A 20481-nucleotide genomic window follows, 5' to 3' on the forward strand; every position below is an offset into this window, starting at 1 on the left:
ATGTAAGTCAATGGGAAAAAGTGTTTTTGCGCCCAATTAACGTAACTGACCAGAATGGATGTGTAATACCACAGTTTGGCCATTATGACAGGTTGCTACAATGGCCGACGTGCTTTCTGGGACAACCTCCAGTTCTGAAAAGTGAAGCCAATGCAGAATTGCCTTAATGCTTCTTTTTTTAATGTCCAGCAGGGAGCAACTCCACTAATGGCCAAAAATGTCTGATTGATTAGATGTCTATACACTTGTTTTTTTACCTCAGTAAACAATTTTCCAATGTGTTTATGGTCTCGATTACTTATTTCAATTCTTCAATTTGACATGATGTACTGTACATTTTTGTAAATTATGTTCCCATTTAGAGTAAAATAGACAATAAAACAGAGTTAGAGCACGGGTACCTTGCGATTGACAGGTCGCTACCAAGTGGTGTTGTCAGGTTTGGTTGTTGTATTTTTTTTCTTCTTACCACTTTAACGTTTCCAAAGTGTTTTCAGGAAAATAACTTTAAACATGTAGCTGCCTAAAAAAAAAACAAGATGGCGATGGCCAAACTTGTCAATAAACCAATAGGTGTCTATATTTCTAACATTTAGTCTATGGCAACTGGAAAGCCACAGGATTTACAGGTTGATGCTAGGGTAGCGGTGGGTTTTTGATATCCTATTAAGGGTTAATTGGCAAACAAATGCAGGAAATACTCTTAGAAAAAATGACATTACTACATTATCTATACGTCTTTACTCTTAAGTAGCCTGATAGCACAACTCTTACAATTTATCGGAGATTATGGGGAGTCCATTTGGAGACAGATTTTATTGAGGAACCATTAAGTGGTTATCTGCCCTCTTTGGCTCTAATATAACTGTAACTATGGATCCAAAGTCTGAAGGTTGCTAAAAGAGAGTAACCACAGGATACATCTGCAGGACTCAATCAATTGGGAAATATATGGCATGGTTCTCTTAATTACCACACTGACCCCTCTGGGCACCATTTATATTTGCATCTGCGCTCAAAAAGAAGAGTTAACTGTTAAAGAATGTATCCGAGAATAGGAATAGTGCAATAGTTAAATAAGCCCTTTATTCCTAGACCAGCAATCATTTTAAATGTCTAATAATAACTGCAATGGTCAGAGTGCCCTGAAATGATAATAATTACACACATTCACATTAATGGTAGCTAGGAATAGAAATAGGAATGGCTTGAGTTATTAGGTTATTAGACTAAGTGGACACATGAGTCAGGGAGGAAATTGTTGTAAGGAATCTTGAAGAAAGCAGAGCGGATGTGAAGAGTTGCTGTCTAGATTTAATGAAACCTTGGTACCAGTGAGCTAAAATTCTGCATTTTGTGTCCTTCTCCCTCAACCTGCAGTTCCAGCAGACGTCCGAGCATGCTCTGTTCTCCTGCTCCGTGGTGGACATCTTCACTCAGCTCAACCAGAGCTTTGAGATCATCAAGAAGCTGGACTGCCCTGACCCCACTGTGGTGGCTCATTACAACCAGCGCTTCGCCAAGGTGAGATATATATATAGACGAGAGAGTAAATATTCTTACATCACTATTCATATTTCATCTTGTAGTTGTGGTGGAAATTCCACACTTAATCAGCTTCTGTTAAGAAAATAACAAATATACAAGCTTAAACCAAAGTTGTGTTACTTAATAAAGAGTTATAGCATTTAACAGAATCTATATATTTCCAGCTGGAAGGCCAGGTAACACTGCACCAATGTGTGCCAAAGAAATCTGAACCAAGTTACACAGAAAAGCAATGACTTTATACAGGGAAGAGACACAGGAAGGGGAAGGTCTTAGCCAGTCATCTTACATAGTGATTACATTACAGAGTATTGAAGATTGGTGGCTAGATGGGTTAAGCTCTGACATGTTAAGTACAACCGTATGATAATTGACCTGACAATGGTCAGAACAGAACGTTGCCAGTCTTTTGTATTAAAGGTGTGATAAAAGCCTGAGAGTGACAAGGGTAGTTTACATAGAACTGAAACATTTAAACTGTGAGAAAATCAGCCCAAGGCAGAAAGTTAAAGTGTCATATATATAATTAAATGAGACTTGTGATACATTTCTACAATAGTGGTGTTTGTGGGTAATGTTACACATTCAAACTGTTCTAACAATTGAGAAATGATTTTTGCATGTAATGCCAGAATGCATAAAAAAAGCATCAAAACAGAGCTTGTTTATCAAAGAAAATAGTGGTTTCATATCATAGTCTGCAGCCCTGGTGGGATGCTTCATATATTATATGTGAAACTATATCTGCGAAATGTTGACGCACATATGTAACGTATAGATAGGGAGATATCGCAGCTGAAATGCCAAATATTTTCTTAAATTCTTAAATTTGCTGATTTTCCTTTACATGATATTATATTGAAAATGTTTAAGATGAAAGAATGCTCATTATTTACATACAGTATATAGGCCGTTTTCAAATAAACTTGCGATGTCTGTGGTCCAATTGTATTTTGACGTCACCCACAAACATAATAGAATCCTCGAACAAACTGCAGAATAAGTTAATAAGTTAGGCCTTTTTTTATGAAATCAAATTTTATGAAATCAACTTCTTGAAAAATCTGCTCCATTCCATTTAAAAGGTTCCTTATGCTCTTGCCTATGCTGGTGCTCCGCTCACATGCTCTGCAGGCGACAGGACTTCCTTTGGTGTAAAAAGGGACAAATATAAACCAGTTAGGTAGTTTAACAATGGATATCTTAGAGGATGTTGGTACATAAATATCCTGTAAATGAAATGTAGTAAACTTTAAGTTTCTCTCTACTAAGATGATTAGTTTTCAATAAGTACGTTTGAACACTTTCTTTTCTAATGTGTGGATGTGGGGAAACTAAAGTACAAATATGATTTTTTAAATAGGATTTATAAAGTGTTTTCCATCACTGAGGCATTGCTGAATCAAAATTCCTCACTGGTGCAGCTTTTAGTAATCTTAAGAGCTTTCCCGACACAACTCTTCTTTATTGGACTTATTGAATATTGTGTGCCTTTGAGATATTGGCTGATTTCAGGTTTATGTTTTTGCCAAATGTATACAGTGCAGTGTTTTTGTAGTTGAACCTTTGATGTCATATTTCTTTCTTCTTGTTTAATTTTAGGCAGCTGCTTTTAGGCACGGCCATTACATCTAACAAACCTTTCCCTGCAGAAGTGTGTGTGTGTGTGTGTGTGTGTGTGTGTGTGTGTGTGTGTGTGTGTGTGTGTGTGTGTGTGTGTGTGTGTGTGTGTGTGTGTGTGTGTGTGTGTGTGTGTGTGTGTGTGTGTGTGTGTGTGTGTGTGTGTGTGTGTGTGTGTGTGTGTGTGTGTGTGTGTGTGTGTGTGTGTGTGTGTGTGTGTGTGTGTGTGTGTGTGTGTGTGTGTGTGTGTGTGTGTGATGGCTCGATCAATATAGGACTAATTAAATAAAGAATGGCTAATGTAAGCCATCACTCTGAGCTGTCCATCTCTCTGTCCCCAACCTTTGACTGATTTTTCGATTCCACTCCTGTTAATGTCTCCGTCTACCTTTTCATGTCCTCCATGTCTCAGTCTTTAGTTTGTCATCTGCTCTTCTACCATCCTCTCGTCCCTTCATCCCGTCTTTATTTTGCTGTCACATTTTCCATCTATATTCTACGGTGGTCGACATCTGCAAAGCGCTACAACGGCCCAAAACATTTCCATTTGGTGAAATGCGCGGAGGTTTCTAAAACTATGCAAATAAAAACACTCTCACTGTTTTGAAGTGTTTTTATCAGTATATTTGAAATGAATAGGTTAGCTACGTTAACTAGCTAGCTTATCTGCAATAATATCAGATGTGTTTTGAGCTTCTTGCAGCGTTTTCTATTTTCATTGAATGTTTATGCAGCACTTTTAATGAACGCTATGTATGTTTCTTCAAGTTGGTGAAGATGTTTTGGCACTTTTATGTTTTTTTATTTGCATCATTTTCGAAACTGCAGCACTTTTCTCCTAATGGAAATGTGTTGGGCCTTTGTAACGCGTAGACCACCTTACAATTAAAAAAAAATCCCCCTGCCACCATGCCAGCATAGTTCCTTTTAGAAAAGTATGAGATGACACTCAAAGACAGACAGTGGCAGAAAATAAATAAAGGGGGGGACAAGCTGTACAACGAGAGGAAATAAAGCAGACAGCCATCAGGCCACATTTTTAATGCATGAATGTAAGTGGGCCAACTGGCTGACCCAGCGGAAAGTAGGGAAATCTCTCACAGCGATCTGGAGATGCTGTGAAGTCACAGCAACACTTTTTTGTAATTTCCTGTCCCCAAGTAACCATCACAACCAATAAATAACCCGCTGGTTTATTTAGTACCCTGTGGTTTGTAAACAATCACGAAATTAATTGTTTCTCACCAAAATACTTTGTGTGTATCCTGAAGAACTAAATAATGGATTTCATAACCACATTGAACTTTTGCATACACTTTTTCATGGAATAGTTTGAAATATGTAAGATATGTCTCCGGCTTGGTTTGACTTTTTGTCTGTCAGGATTTAGTAAAAACTACCGGTCGAATTTTAATGGAAGTTTGTGAAAAGGTTAAGTATGGGTGTTGGAACGCTCTGAGAAATTCAATACAAAATATACTCTTCGAAGCATCAACGTTGTTTCCAAAAAAGGAATTAAAGCTCATGAATACACCAACATGGCTGAACAAAATGAGAAGACCATGGGTGGGTCTCACTTCGATTATTTTTAATTTCGTCGCTCCTCTGGCTCTGTATCACCGGAAGTTGATTTGTCTGCGCCATCTTGAGTAGCGTCCCAGTGGCCTTATTTTTGCCGGAGGATCGAGGAGTGATAACGGAGGAGCAATAACCGAGGAACTACCAGACCATCCTCCGGTGAAATCCTCAGACACTCGCCCCGCCCCCTTACTGTGTATCGCTCACTGATTGGACGATGCAGCGCATGCACTGATCTGGCTGCTGTCAGACGATCAGCTGTGCGGCTTCGTCACAAACGGACGTCGCTTCAGGTGACGCTCCGGAGGAAACGACGTCCCATTGCTCTTAAAACTAATTTCCCTGCTTTTCGTGGTTTCCTTGCATCTCTCCATGCTTCCCTAGTGGGAGGGACTAAACGCAGGGAAACGACGCAAGTGAGGGACGCAAGGAATCCATTTAACCAAAGTGAGATGCAGCCACTGTCCGGAGAAACTGCTCATCAGGAGGAGAGATAAAATCTCCCTTGAGTGCCGCGTACAGACTCTGATTGGCAGGAAGGTCTTTGTAAAAACAAAAAGATCACATAAAACTGAGGATATGTTGCCAAATAAACATAATGCTGTCTGTCATCAGGCAGGATGACAGTGGGACTCACACTGTCACTCAAAACAACTCCAGTTTCTTTACTTTTAATTTGGCTAGACACACTGGACTTCCTGCTTACTTTGACTCATTTGTTTGATTTGTTCTGTTGAATTCTCATTGATTTATAATTCAAATTAATAAAATACATCTGCAAAGTAACTCAACCAACAAAAAAAGTGAAAAGTTACAATATTTGAATCGTGTAAAATTAAGTGAAGTTGAAGTACAGAGTAGCATTAAATGGAAATACTCAGAACTTAGGGTTAGGGTTAGACTGTTCTTCCCAAAGAAAGAAAAACATATCTTTCCTTCTTACCTGTGTTGCTTTTCATCTACAGTGCTTTAATGTGAGTTGCTGAGTGTGGGAGGTATCAGCTGTAGAGAAGTCTGCCTTTCCTTGAAATATAACGGAACTTGATGCCACTTGTTGGGCTCAAATTGACACAAAAACTACGTTTTAAATAAATACATTAATGTCTCTTAAAATTATATCTTGACTCTCTTACTGAACCTGATCTACAGACGTTGTTATAAGCATTTTCATGTAGGAACAGTTTTATTTTACCAACCTACATCCGCCAACCAAATCACCACGCATAATGAAGACTGCAACTTCTTCCTTCCTTCGTATCTGACCAAACAAATGAAACTAGACGCAAATACCGGTGTTCAGATTCAACAATCCAGAAGTTCCCAGAGTAAACATGTTCTTCCTGTGTTATCTTGTTCCACAGACGATCACCAAAGTGCTGCTGCAGTACTGTGTCGTGCTGGCCAAGAGCTTTCCCTCCTACTGTGAGAAGGAAAAGATAGTGAGTAGAGTACTGCTGCATGGTCTGATACCAAACCTCCTCATTCAGAGATCATCTTGATAGAGAGAGAGACTTAGCACTAGAGATAAAGCACTCTCTATGAGTGTATTCATACTTTATATGCTGCTGCCCACTTCTGTAACTCTTGAACGCCTTTGTTTCCTCTTTGTTGGCTTATTTCTTCTTCCTGTCTGTTCATGACTTTCATGTTTGTTGTTTTACTTTCTTTGCCTTCTTGACTTTCTGTCTCCATCTTTTTGTTACACCTGTTATCTCCCTCATCTATCTTACTCCAGCCCTGTGTGCTGATGAACAACATCCAGCAGATGAGGGTCCTGTTGGAGAAGATGTTCGAGTCGATGGGAGCAAAACAGGTGAGCAATAACAGATAAACACACACACACACACCTAACACTGGTCCTCCATCAGTGGTTCTTCATCATCTGGCATGGAGTCCTGAGAGTTTTTCAAGTCAACATGCGGCCATTAGATAGCGTTTTTTTGTATAATTCGAGGTCAAACGTCAAAACTCGATGCGGCTTTTTGGGGGGTTTAATAACAAGGGACATTTTCCAGGTGTTACTTATCAACGAGGGGTTCTAACCAGGCTTTCTTGGTCAATTTGTGGGAAAGGTGTGATGTTAACGACATACACTGGTATGGCCCACAGCAGGATATAAAGTGACTGGAGATATTTTTTTTCAGACCAGAGAATGTTATGAACTTTTCAAATGCTTTTCAAGCATGGAAGGCAACACATAAAACGGCAAACTTGTCACGCGTGGCATAGATTGAACCCCATTTTCCTTAAAATGGTGGAAACAGTGTTTTTCTCATTAACCCCAAAGAGACACAATTGAACCTGATAACAAAAAACATATATTTCAAAAGGGAAACACGCATTGAACCATGTGATACAGCGATGTCATACTAGCCAGTACTTTTTAAATGCATTTCTTCGTCCATCAAATCTCAGAGAACTTAAAGCAACATGTCTAATGAAGCAAAATACACTAAGTTAGTGGTGGCTGTTGTTTATTTTGTATTCAACTTGTATTCAACCAGGAGTATAGTCTCATTGAGATTAAACCATTTTACAAGAGAGTCATGGCCAAGATATGCAGCAGCACAGTTACAGAAACAAATTAAAACTAGAACAGTGAACATATCATAGTCACCATCAGAAACCACATCATACAAAGCATCTTCAGAGAGAGCTGCCTGCTTGTCGGTCATTAAGAAGCATTTTAAATCTGCAAATGGAGCCGCATAACCAAACGCTCTTTTCAACAGCTTAGTGTCGACTTTTGGGACAGTTAGTAAAAACAAGTCCTCATTGAAAGCCAATGAATTTCTGTATTTTTCATAAGTATATAAATCCGTAGATTACATGATAGAACACCAATAATAGCCTTATAAGTGAGGATATGCTAATAGTTTAGACTACAGGTGGTCAGGGCAGACCATCCAACCCGAGCATACAAGGAGCAATGGTGCGTAAACTAAAGTGTTTTGATAAATCTTAGTGCCCCATGTTAGACAGTATCCAGAGCATAGGCATTTAGAAGATGCATTCATATTTCAATCATCAAAGTCTAGCACAAACATGAAGGTTGCAGCGACAAGTTCCTTTTTCGACTCGAAAAAATACTTATAATTAAGACATATATATAATCACAACATATTCAATAACTGTTTCTGGATTTTGAATATCTGGTCTAATGTTTGCTTTAAGTTTGAGCTTACAGAAGTTCACACCAAAGGCTTTTCTTGCTATGGTGATGAGAGCGCAAGAATCCTGCTGGAATTGGTACATCTCAGTATAGACAGACACATTTTGTTCAACTCATCATCCACCAGGTGTGACCTAATAACTGAAATGCAATTATTTTTGGCTACAAGAGAGGCAGCAAAGTGTTTTCATAAAGACATCTATATTCTTTCGTTTGTTTGTGCTTAATTTCGCCATTTTGTGTAACGTGCCACCTTTGAGCAATGTGGAAACCTTGAAAAATGATAGTAGAAATCTACAGTATATACATAATGATACATTCCACCTCTTGTATCTATCTTGGGACATTAACTTGACTATTTAAATTTAAGGTAATCTTATGAAATCTTTTTGTAACATAACAGTGGATTAAGCTCTATTATAGTAGCTGGTCTTGTCATTGGTTTGCCCAGAAATTGTTTTTGTAAGTAAGGTGAGAATGAGCGTCTTTCTCTCTCCAGTTAACTGCTGAGGAGGACAGGGTATGTCAGGTTTTTTTTTTACCCTCGCTCCCCTCTCTCCTGTTGTTCCTGAAACAAAAACATCAACAACCAAACACTCCCTGAATCAAGTACCTGCCCTGAACCCCTTGTTACCCAGCACTGTATCTATTTTTAGTTGAATCCTGATATCTCCTCCTCCTTCCTATACTCCTAGTATTTACTCCCACAAATAATATGTTCCATCTTATACGATGCATATGCAAAATAAATCTACTTTTCAATACGCTGCTGCTTCTTTCCAAAAGCTTGAGAATGAGGAGGAACCCGAGGAGTTAGATGAGGAGGTGGGTCAACCTGTCGACTGTCACAAACTCAAACTAATCGTTCAATTTAGAAAAAATTACTTTTTATTGCTTAAACTGTTTCACTTGTCTCACACACGGGTGTACTCAACAACATAAATCAATCATTGTACATGCTTGCTCACTGATATCGTTAATGTTATTGTCTACTCCTGTGCTCATCTTTCTACATCAAGTCAAAACTAATTATGTTAGAAAAGTTTAGGTTAGAGTCTCCGAAATATAAAGAAATACTTATTTATTTTTCTTTACTTATTATTTTGTAATAGCAAATGCACAACATAGCTAAACGTATGTGGACACCCAAACATTAATCGTCAAATATCTGTATGCTGTCACATTAAAAAGGGGATTTCCCTTTCTTGTAGTGTTTTATATTGGTTTTGGTGCATGTAAATGGTCTGCAAAGGCTCCTCCAGAGGGAGGTTATCTCCCACAAACACACACACATAAAATAATGGAGTAACTTACTGGCTAATTTCATATATAACATTGTAAATATGGTAGATCACTTTGTTCATTATAAGGATGTTTGTAACAAATGAATGAACAATGACTTTGATTGGTGGTTGATTTAGGAAGTTATAATATCCTTACTTAAACTAGTGTGTCATGTACTTTCAATGGCTTCTAGCTCAACCTGAGCACAGCACCACACCTCAGACTGTATCTTATGTTTTAGTTTTATCTTTTTTTATTCATATTTTCTTCGTCATACTCTTTTTCATAATTTGTTTGTTTTTATTTCCATACCATCTCCACCAGGCTATCACTGACAATGAAGGGGAGGATGACATGGTGGGTAGGCGGGCTGCATTAGCAAAAGCTGCCTGTAACAACAACAACAAACCCTTTATATCATTTTGTAAATGTCTTTTATTCTTTTTGTCTCAACTCACCTTTGTGTCTGATTGTTTTTCCCTTGTATCTTCAGTCTGCCTGCTCAGACTCAGAAGGATCTGAGGTAAGAGGGAATATCTGAAGCAAACTGATATTTAAAGCCTCAAAGAATACATTTCTGTAATTTTCCTGAGCTATTCAAATATAAAAATTAAGTGAAATCTTCATTTCAATATAAGGAAGCTAGAATGTGGAGATTCCACATAGTTTTAACCTATAAATCATCTCGTAAAATGTTCATTAAGAAAGGTTATCATTGCTTTTTAATAGAGTAAAGTAGACAACTTAAAATGTCAAAGCAACTGTCTGCACTAGATTGTTGAGTTTCTAGGTCAACTAAAATGCTTTTAGGGAAAACTGCCTACATTTGAGCCAACTAATAATCTTTTGTTGAGACAACTACAAGTTTTGATTTCTTCATACCAAGAATTCCATTATTATTTTTTAAAGAATTCAACGGGACAAGTTGTGCCAAATAATATTGTCATAAAAAATAAAAAACTAGTCACAATATTTAAAAAAGTGCTAACTTCAGGAAGATAAAGTCCAGTTTAAAGCAGGAGAGATTGCCGCAAATGTGGGAAATCGGAGTGTAGATGAAGACCCCTTCAGATTTCCGTTGGAGACCCTATTCTTTTGCGAATCAAGCTTACATAACTTAGTTGACCTAAAATCTATAATTTTTTAAGTTTTGCCAACTTAACTTATGAAGGTAGACAAACTTTACACAAGAAACGTAATACAAATTGTTGACATAACTACTCTGATGTTGTTAGCACAATTCAATATTTTTTGTTTACTTGACTAAAAAAATCATATTCAGGCCAACAATTTCCTTTGTTAACGGACACATTACCTGTTCTCCTTTTCTCATTCGATGAACTTTCCAAGTGTGCATAGTAGTGATGTGTTGCCGCCATATATCTGACAGTCGTTTTTTAGCCAAGTGACCAATCATATGCAATAACGAAACACCTTTAAAGCCCCTAAAATATATTTTTTCCAATAACATTAAATATCAATGACTAAATAGTCTAAAACCAAAGTTTAAAAGCGATTAACATTAAAAACTCAGCTTATCTACTCCTTTGTGACTGTATGACATTTGTGGTTGAATTATGTGATTGATTCAACCTTAGTTTCAAGCTTTGGTTAGCTTAGTTTAGGATCTTAGGTTTGTGCTTAGGGATTAGTTACTATAACAACCTAACCTGGAGAGAAAAAACGTTTAAATACATGTTTTCATTATTTTTTGCCTATTATTACCCCAGCAGCTTCTCTCTGTGCACAGCTGATAAATCCCTCCACACCCCTGATGCCCAAATGTCCTAAATAAAGCCTCAGGCAGCACAGGCTCCTAACACATTTACTGCTGTGCGCTAACATAGCCTCCCTCCTAATGAGTGCTTAATAGACCAGACAGTGGGCTGCAGACAATTACGTTTGATAGTGTATAAAATTGTTGTATTTAGTAGCCACTAAATGGCTTCTTGGTTTTTCAGCTGACTGTGGGGGGGTCAGAGAATAAGAGGGAGTCTGACTTGGGGCAGAGGGTGAAAAGTGTTAAAGTTTAAAGTTACTTATCTTAACAGACATTAACATTGGGATGTTTGTGAAGATACACATAGTGTTATGGGCCGAATAAATGTGCTGCTTCTTTGTTATGGTTTCCTTTGCATGAGAGGATACTTGTTCTCTGACATACATACGTATACATATGATTTGTGTATAAAAAGGCCTAAATGCAGTGCTTTGATTGCCCTTTTTATATTGATTTATGATGTGAAATTATATCCTTTTTCATCAATGTTTTATGGCAAACTTCATTGGACGAGAGACCATTTTAAACCCTGTCATGCTCCTTGGTGGACTCTTTCCTCATACAGTTCAAAAATGTATGTGTTGGACCTTGGAGCTTTTTTAATGTAATACTTCCATCATAAAGGAGCTGTTTATAGAAAGGGAAGCTCAAGCTTCTTAATCATTTTAAGTAGAACCCCATTGCACCCCATGATTCAGGTTTTTTTATTTCATCTCCGTAGTGTTTTGTATTCCTTTTAGAGTACAGATGAGTCATAATAAGGGTGAATCTTTATATCATGGCTTGACAAACCCTTCAAGGGGGGGTGCTGCTATTGTGCTAATAAGACAATGGAGTACTACGTGTGCTTTATCACTAGCACTTCGTCTTTTGACTTTGATAAGACCAAATCTAGACAGTGAAGACATTTTTAGAAAGTAAGAACATTTTGTCTTTACAATGGGCAGTTTTGTGTGTTACCTAGTTTAAGTGTTAAATTGGGTTTAGCTAAGGTGGAAAAAGGCACTGCTAATACCGTCCTGTTTGGCCTGTCCTATCTGCCCCGTCCTCTCTCCTGACTTATCTTGTCTGCCTTTAGGTTGACAACAAAGAGAAGGAGAATAAGGTTGGTTGCTCAGACCCAATAGGTAGCGATGTGATATTTATGAACACGCTTCAAATCAGGCCTTTGTGCAGCTGGGACTTAGTGTTTTGTGTGTTGTGCTGTATTTGTGAACTAGACTTAGCTGTGTATGTTTTGTTTTTATTTATAACACTAAACTCCAAGCGTCAGTATGAAGTAGACGAGAAGCTAATGTTTAATGAGTTTATAGTCAAATGTACCCAAGGCTACATGATTTGACCCCAAATGGTTATTAGATGAAACAGATTGAATCATCCGATCTGTGTCACATTTTGCAGCTTTGTTTTGTCACTTCCTTTATAGTCTAGTTGCCAGCTTAGTAAACCCATGTTGAGTACCCCATAGTTTTATGTTAGAAATGTATAGTACAGGGGCCGTATTCACAAAGCATTTTATCTTACCGCTAGGAGTGCTCCTAACTCGCACTAAAACATTTTACGTAGGAGTTTTTTCTTAAAAGTTATTCACAAAGCCGCTGAGACTTACTCATACTAAGGATAAATCACTAAGAGTGAACTAAGAGTGACGCGACGTTGCTATGGATTACGTCGATTCTCGTGCATGAGTTTAGAAGCGGTCAGTACGGTGATTGGTTGTTCAGAGCAGGCGGTCTCGCTGAAACTCATCCGCAACATCCCACAAACGAGCCCACTAAATCACCGAAAAACAAGGAAATAGCCTAGGCTAGAAATGTATTCCTATCAAATAGTTATGGACAGTGCAGTTAGCAGAATACATGCATGATGACAAGTTTGGTCAGACCACGATAATGACGTTGTTTATGCACGTTAAAGAGAGAGACCAAACAATAAAAATACGTAAATTGCATTAAATCAAGGAGGCAATTAAAAGCACCCTGCAAACTATTATCCAATGAGCATATTTCCAGCACTTAAACACTTTCAATAACAGCCCATACCGCCGTTCAAGTCCCCCTATCATGATGAATGACAACAATCTGCGTGTTGACGGAATGTACTTTCTTTCTATTGACGAACACGTCCTCATCTTTTGATGGCGCAATTATTTTTATGTGCGTCCCGTCAATAGCACAGGGCATACCTGCAATTGCCATGAAGTTGGCTTTGATCCTGTGTAGTTGTTGATTGTCCAAAGGAAACCGGATAAACTGTTGGATGATATGTGGTCTAGAGAGCGCGTTGATGGTTTGGTTTATGGCACGGCTGACTGATGGTTGCGATATTCCTAAATCGTCGGCATTGCAAAGTTGCATTTTCCCTGTTGCTAAATATCGTAGTGTTGCCAAACATTTTATTTTCGGCTAATCGGGTTATTCCTGTTAGTCGGGGATGTTATTGCATCCCGCACTAATTCCACAACAAGTTTGATACCCTCACGATTTAGCCTATATCTCTTGATCAATTCACAGTCTTCCATTGTCTCCAAAACATTTCGTCTCGCAGCCATTTTCAGATTCTTTGTGAATAGGTCTTACTGAGTTAGGAGTCCTCTCGAGGACTTTTAAGCTCTCCTAAACTTAGGTGCTACTTTTAGGCCTAAAATACTTTGTGAATTGCTCTTAGTGAATAAAATTAGGAGTCCTAAATTTAAGACTGACACGCCCATTATGTTTAGGAGTTTCTCCTAAATTCGCCAGTTAGGAGCTACTTTTAGCCCTAAGATCCTTTGTGAAATCGGCCCCTGGTGCCCAGCTCATAGAAGTTGGGTTTATTAGCATTGATGGCATTAAAGCCTGTGCGACGAATGTAAAAAAATGGCTTGGCCGATTTGTACAATTTTGGAGTGGTTTTGTGGGTTATAGAGGTTGCTGAGTCCATGTCTGATATATTCAGGATACAAACTTGCCGTTTAAACCAGAAAGTGGAAATATTTGTACTTTCTGACTACCATGAGTAGTGTTGCGGCTATTGGATATAGAGATCACAAAATTAAATTGATCTGTAGGTTGTAACGGTATTTGGGCTTTTTTACTGCACCTCAATGTCATAGTTTGTATCTACAGTAAGTTGTCTACCATCTGTCCTCCTGTAGGACGAGTCCTCAGGCTATGATGACAGTGAGGACGAGCAGGAGAAGGTTTGCTTCCCTCAAAATAGATATCTATAACTAACCGTTCCTTCCTCTTCGGCCAGCTGTCCTCTCAGAGCTGGCTGAATTCCTCACATATAGTTCACAAGACCTTTCATTGACTTTGCCGTGTGTTCTCTGTGTGTCTTACTGTGTGTTCTTGTTTCACATTTTGGTTCCCGTCATCATACACCACAAGTTATTGTCCTCCCCACGCCTTCTATTTGTTGTTTTCTGTGTGTTTCTTTCTTAATGTCTTTGTTTTTATTCCTCTCTCTGTTGTCCTAAAGCTTGATAAGGAAAAGGTGAGCCATCAGCCATTGATGAAAGCTGTGACGGTTTCTTTTTATTTTTATTGACAATTGGTTATTTTTTCTTTGTTTGCACATCTTCCTAATCTGAATCTGAATCCTAAGCATTTAGAGGTGTGTGTGTGTGTGTGTGTGTGTGTGTGTGTGTGTGTGTGTGTGTGTGTGTGTGTGTGTGTGTGTGTGTGTGTGTGTGTGTGTGTGTGTGTGTGTGTGTGTGTGTGTGTGTGTGTGTGTGTGTGTGTGTGTGTGTGTGTGTGTGTGTGTGTGTGTGTGTGTGTGTGTGTGTGTGTGTGTGTGTAATGTTCAGCAGGTTTCTCCCTGATGGTGCTTTGCACTATTATAGAGCGCCTGTCGAGTAATTCCTCGAAGGAACCCCCAGGGTGTCGGCTCCCACCATGCCTGGTGTTAATGATTAGTATTTTAATGGTTTATCAGTACACTATCTCTATCCCGTATGACGTTTAAACATAACGCTGTGAAAAACAAGTATCAAAGCTTGTTTGAGCTATCACCCCTTAGAGTGTGATATCAAACTGTATATAAAACCTGAAGATCAGCCACACTAGACCTAAAGGAGTCTCACAGGGAAGCGACAATAGGCTTTATTAATATCTGAGTCAATGTCAGGAGGGAACAAAGGGGAACGGTGAACTTAATCAAACTGCCATAAAGACTGTGTCTGCTATAATGTAAGTGTGTGAATGAATGTGAGTGCTATGTTTATATTGGAGATACTGGCATCGTCGCTCACTCACAAATGTGTGTCCTTGCAGGCTGAAAAGAAAGACAAAGAGAAACAGGTTGGTGTCTAGTTAGGCTTCAGCTTTTCTAATATCTATTCCTTTTCTTGAATCTATTCAAATCTGGTCTTATTCTCCTGTAACTGTATAAGCATTTTAACTCAAATATTCACCTAAATGTAACACACCATTAAAAGCTAGTTCTATACAAACAGTTTGTGTCTGACAAAGAGAGAACATGACGGTGTTGGCTTTATATCAAACATTTTCTTTTCATTTTCTGTTTTTCTTTCGCCCCAAGGAGGACGTTAAAAGCAAACAGGTGGGTGCTCCAAACGCAGATAATCAGCCTCACTTAGGGAATAACCAGTAGCAGCCTAATAAAGGGTCCTATAAGTATCTTCCTCATGTTTTTCACATATTAAATTATTTATATTGATGTTTGATGTCCTACCCACTTGGATTAAGGCGTAATGATCTCCTTGCATGTACTGAATATTAAAGGTAACCTATCATGCTATTTCTAGGCAATAGCATAGGTCTCAGATATATACAAATATATAAAAGAAATGTCTATGAAGTGTTTTGCTCAAAATACCAAACAGATCCCCCATTCTAGCCATGCCTCATATCCCTCTATTTCACTTCCTGTTTCAAAAGTGCTGATTTTGGGTATAAAGCTTTAAAAAAAAAAAAAAAGATTTAAAAAAGAGGGGCGGAGCTTATGCCTGCTCATGCGGGAGATTCTACCGGCAGATTCTGCCGTGATAAAATGCCATATCATGGATTATTTCTGAAACAGTATGGAGCTCAAAGGCTTCCTCTCTTGCTGGTTATAACACAAGGTGAGTACCTTTTTATGTCCCGCTTCTTCACACACATGCTCTGTGCAGTACAGGTTAGCTCTGAGTGTTAGCCATGCTAATGTAAACATGCACCGACCATATTACCTCCAAAACAGTCGGACGTTGTTTCTGATAGCAACTTTCTGATAGTGCTGTGGGTCTGCATTGCCGATATGACGTCATATCGGACACAAATCTGGATCAGCTCTGTTGTATCCACGTTTTTAGAGATGTGGGTACGGAGGAAAAGACAGAGGGTTGGTTTTCTGACACTTTGTGAGTTCCCTGACACACCGGGGACACATTTATGTATAAAATGCATTAAAAAGTGCATTTTGCATGATAGGTCCCCTTTAATAAAAAATACTGTCAAACGTGGAAAAGGAAGGATTTTTTAAATGTGCTTTTTAATTTACTTTGGGCCTGTATGAGTACAAAGTGGTCGACCTCATCCTGTCAATAATTCCAATCCATTTGCTGCCACTGTCGACTCATACTTTTCCCAGAATTCAATTCAAAGTATCGTTCATATATACCAAAAACTTGATTAGGTCACTGGATGAAGCAGCACCCGTTGATTCAATTTTCCAGGAAAAACCTTTCTTTCTCTGCTTACTCATTTTGTTCGTGGGTTGTGACATTTAAATTTGACACTTATCATTTCCCTTAACATATCTTGACTGATGTTTCTTTTTCTTATTATTATTATTATTAGTCAAAGGAGGAGGTGAACAAGGTTTGTCTGTCACAATCATCTTCATTTTTCCTCCTTAGAGATGTTCCAGATGATTCACCTCTCAAACTACTCCTATAGATTACCCTGTTACCATGGTTCAATACTCACCCCTGTCTTACAGTCACTGCTGTACATTATTGAGACTGCAGGTAGTACAATATTAAAGCAGTCACTTGAATCAATCTTGTTAAACCCGAGCCAAGAGCCCTTTTTTGACCACAAAATAAATGTAAATGGAATCTCTATTTGAATTATTTCATTCATTTATTCAAGTGTCTTAAGTTAGTATTTCAATATATTGCCCTATTATTAATAAAAAACATGAGTCAATCCTGAATTAGTAAAAAAAAAATAAGGGATACATTGGAAAATCGGTTAGTCTGCAATAAAATAGGGTAAGTTGTATTCACTTTTCACATCATTGCAGTGAATCGTCATAAAATTAAATAAGTTATTAATTATTTCCAACATTTGGAAAGTGATGCTGTCATCTGGCACCATATTATTTTGCTTCTTCCATCTACACACAAAGTAGCACGCATAAACACTATATGAGAAATGATGCTCGTGTTGCAGCTGCTTATCTTGAGTGTGTTTGTTGGTAATATATATTTTACCGAAAGCCTCGTAAATGATCTTTGGCCATGAACCATCCATCTTAATTAGCTAAGTAACTGATCATTCATTGTATCAGTTCACTATCGTCCAACAAATCCTGTTTGGGATGAAGTCAGTGTGCAGCAGTAAAACATAAGACTTGCACAGGTGATGTCGGTTTCCCCCTTTGTTTTGTAGGATGCCAATAAACCAGAGGCAATAAACATCAAGCTTTTATTGAAACACCCATTCACCGTACCCAATCCACAATATCATAAAACCCAGCATACTCCATCTGCATATCTACAGTATGACCAACCCTGTGTCTGTAATGCTATGGTTTGTGTGTATTGTGTGACTTTTCTGTCTTTTCTCGTTTTTTCTTTCTGTCTTTCTGGAAAGACTGAAGCCACAGCTGCGACAAAGAAGGTACAGTTATGTGGTAGAGAGAGATAAGAAAGTCAGATAGACACATAGTCTTAGTGTTACCTGTTAGTAATTAGACACTTCTAATTTTAGTCTGTGATTCTAATGAGGTGTGTGTGTCCGTGTGCGCTCGTTCGTTCTTGCACACGCTTGTGTTCTTAAACTATAACTGCTTAGTCATTCACTTTTTGGTCCCTCTTAAAATCTTGAATAATGACACATGAACTTAGAATTTGTAATTGGTGTTTAAAATGATCTATATCTAAGCATGGTATTTTTACTGTATAAACCATAAAATGGGTTTTACACGAGCAAACACTAGATAAGGTAAGACAAGACTTTACTAATAACTGTACGGAAATTCTGGTTTTGTAGCAGCAACAGCAAGGTAACACAGGATAGGTAAGAGTACATACAGGGATAATGTGAATAATTATTTTAGTAACGGTATAGATTAAAGTAACAACAATTTAATTAGGTTGGGCTGTAACCATATAAACAGATGGGAATAATAGTTAATATGAGAAAAAATATAAAACGTCTGTGTGCTGGTGCAAATTCAAAGTACATACGTACCTCGGTTGAGTGCTCCTCATCTTCACTTGCTCCTCTAGAGGGGATGGTATTGGTTTGTTTTTGTGTTGTCCATGTTTTCTTTAATATTTGCAAAGGGTATTTTTAGGTTCATGAAAGAAAATATTGTCAAAACTGTAGTTCACAAACCAATTTGTTTGTTGCTAATTCACTTCGTATAAACCATCCATGATGAAAACTCACCCAAAAGACAAAAACATACAGGCTAATTTGGACAACAGCTAGCATGTGACCAATAAAGTGGTAAGAATCCTAAATACAAAACAGTTAGCACCAGTTCTCGGGTTGACCAGATCTTATGTCTTCAATGTACTCACACTGATCTCGATTTGTCCTCCTGTCTCATATTGGAGTTTTTTTACCCAGTAACTGAATTAATCTCACAGGCAAAACTCCCTTGTCCCACTCACCTCCATAAGCCTATAAAACTGTTTGACTATGCTCAACACTTGCAGTTTACATAAGGACAGCTGCGTACTTTACATTTTTGGAAACAGACCAAGAAGGGGGCGTGTCCAGGCTTTCACTTCAATCAACATTTCTCAATTAGATTGAGAGATACTAAAACACTGTCACTTCAAATTCATTGCCCTCTTTTAGTCCCATTATATGTTGTGGCACTTTGCCCAATGTCCTCTATCTAATAACACAGTAGAACAGTTATCGACGGCACAGTTTCTACAAAGACACTTTGGGATGTCTTATCTGGCAACATCTAGCCACTTGGCTTTGTAGCATGTGGTGCATACTTGAGGTACAGCGTAATAATGAGCGCCAGGTTTTATATCACTGGTTTATGGAACGTCTGGTACCAAGTCCTCAAGGCCATTTTATCCTTCAAACTGAAAACTGCAACCACTTAAAGCTGCATGTGGACCGTATATAAATTAATTATAAAAAGCTACCTGGATGACAGTAACTTATAACTAGTATACCGTGCTAGCACTTTAACAATAAATGTGAATATAATGTAAATGTTTCATGTAAAAAAAAAAAATGGGAGGTTCCCTTGTATTACAGTTCCAAAGAACTTGTGTGAAAGCATAGTGTGAAATAAAGTACTGAACATGTTATTCTGCTTAATCAGACATGATTTTAGCCTACAAAACTTATTTTAAAATGTGTTTTACCTATTTGATTGCATAAATTATTGCAATGCATCGAAATGTTAGATAGTTTTAGAGCCCAGTCTGCTCTGATTGGTTAACTGTCCGGCTGTGTTGAGATTGGTCAACCGCTTAGGGATGTCCCGCCCCTTAGCCAATCACGTACAATGTGTTGGAGTGCTAGCCAATAGAAGCGCAAGTGTTACATTGTGATTTCACTGTTACAGAAGTAAACAACAGAGTCCAATGGAGGCTTTTCAGGCGCCAAAAAAAGCACAATAGGACCTCTTTAAGCATTAATCAGCACTTTACTTAATTGGCCTTAAGATGTTACCTAATTCCTTTGTATGTACTTGCATTAACATGAGTCTGAATCAAACCATTCCAAACCCACCAAGACAAGTAGATCACACTGTAACATTGGCTAGACCCTCCAGAAAAACGCAGGCAAAAATCCTTGATTATGCGGGCTAAAATCGTTGATTATGCGATTAAACATGCAGGGTTTTTATGTGATTTTATGCGGTGAAATTGCGAAATATGCGGAAAGTTGCTAAATATGCGGGAAAAAAGAATAACAATTTTTTTAAATATTGGGCTGTCTTATTTATTCTCTCTCACACACAACCTGCCACTAACGTTAAACCCCTTTACTATTCAATTAAACAAATTCAATGTTTATTTATTGTAAAAGCAATTGGGCTATTTTAATCTCACACACAAACACACACACACACACTTCTCGGCCTCATTCTGTTTTCATTTACTCGTTCGTTATCTGACCAGCTTCAATCTTGTAGGCTACTCACTTCGTTTCTTGTAGCCCTCAAAAGGGTTTTGGAGGTTGATGCCTTGGTCAACGTGCGTTGTTTGGCTTTCTTGTCCGCAGCAGCAGAAAGCATTTTCGAATGTCTGAATGAATCAAAGTGGGTCATCGCCGTCGATTTTCTCTTATGCTCCAACACACAGTTG

The 20481-nt window shown here is 38.2% G+C and overlaps 1 protein-coding gene across 1 annotated transcript in view; it reads left to right on the forward strand.

Annotated features, from left to right (window-relative positions):
• Positions 1-20481, forward strand: part of unc13ba (unc-13 homolog Ba (C. elegans)) — a 254230-nt gene that overhangs the window by 212559 nt on the left and 21190 nt on the right. Inside the window, exons 31-33 of the mRNA XM_079689879.1 lie at positions 1381-1524; positions 6108-6185; positions 6482-6559. Coding sequence (XP_079546005.1) covers positions 1381-1524; positions 6108-6185; positions 6482-6559 — 300 coding nt within the window. The remainder of the gene's footprint in view (positions 1-1380; positions 1525-6107; positions 6186-6481; positions 6560-20481) is intronic.

The sequence above is a fragment of the Notothenia rossii genome (genome assembly GCF_949606895.1).
Source record: "Notothenia rossii genome assembly, chromosome: 6".
NCBI classification, from domain to species: domain Eukaryota; kingdom Metazoa; phylum Chordata; class Actinopteri; order Perciformes; family Nototheniidae; genus Notothenia; species Notothenia rossii.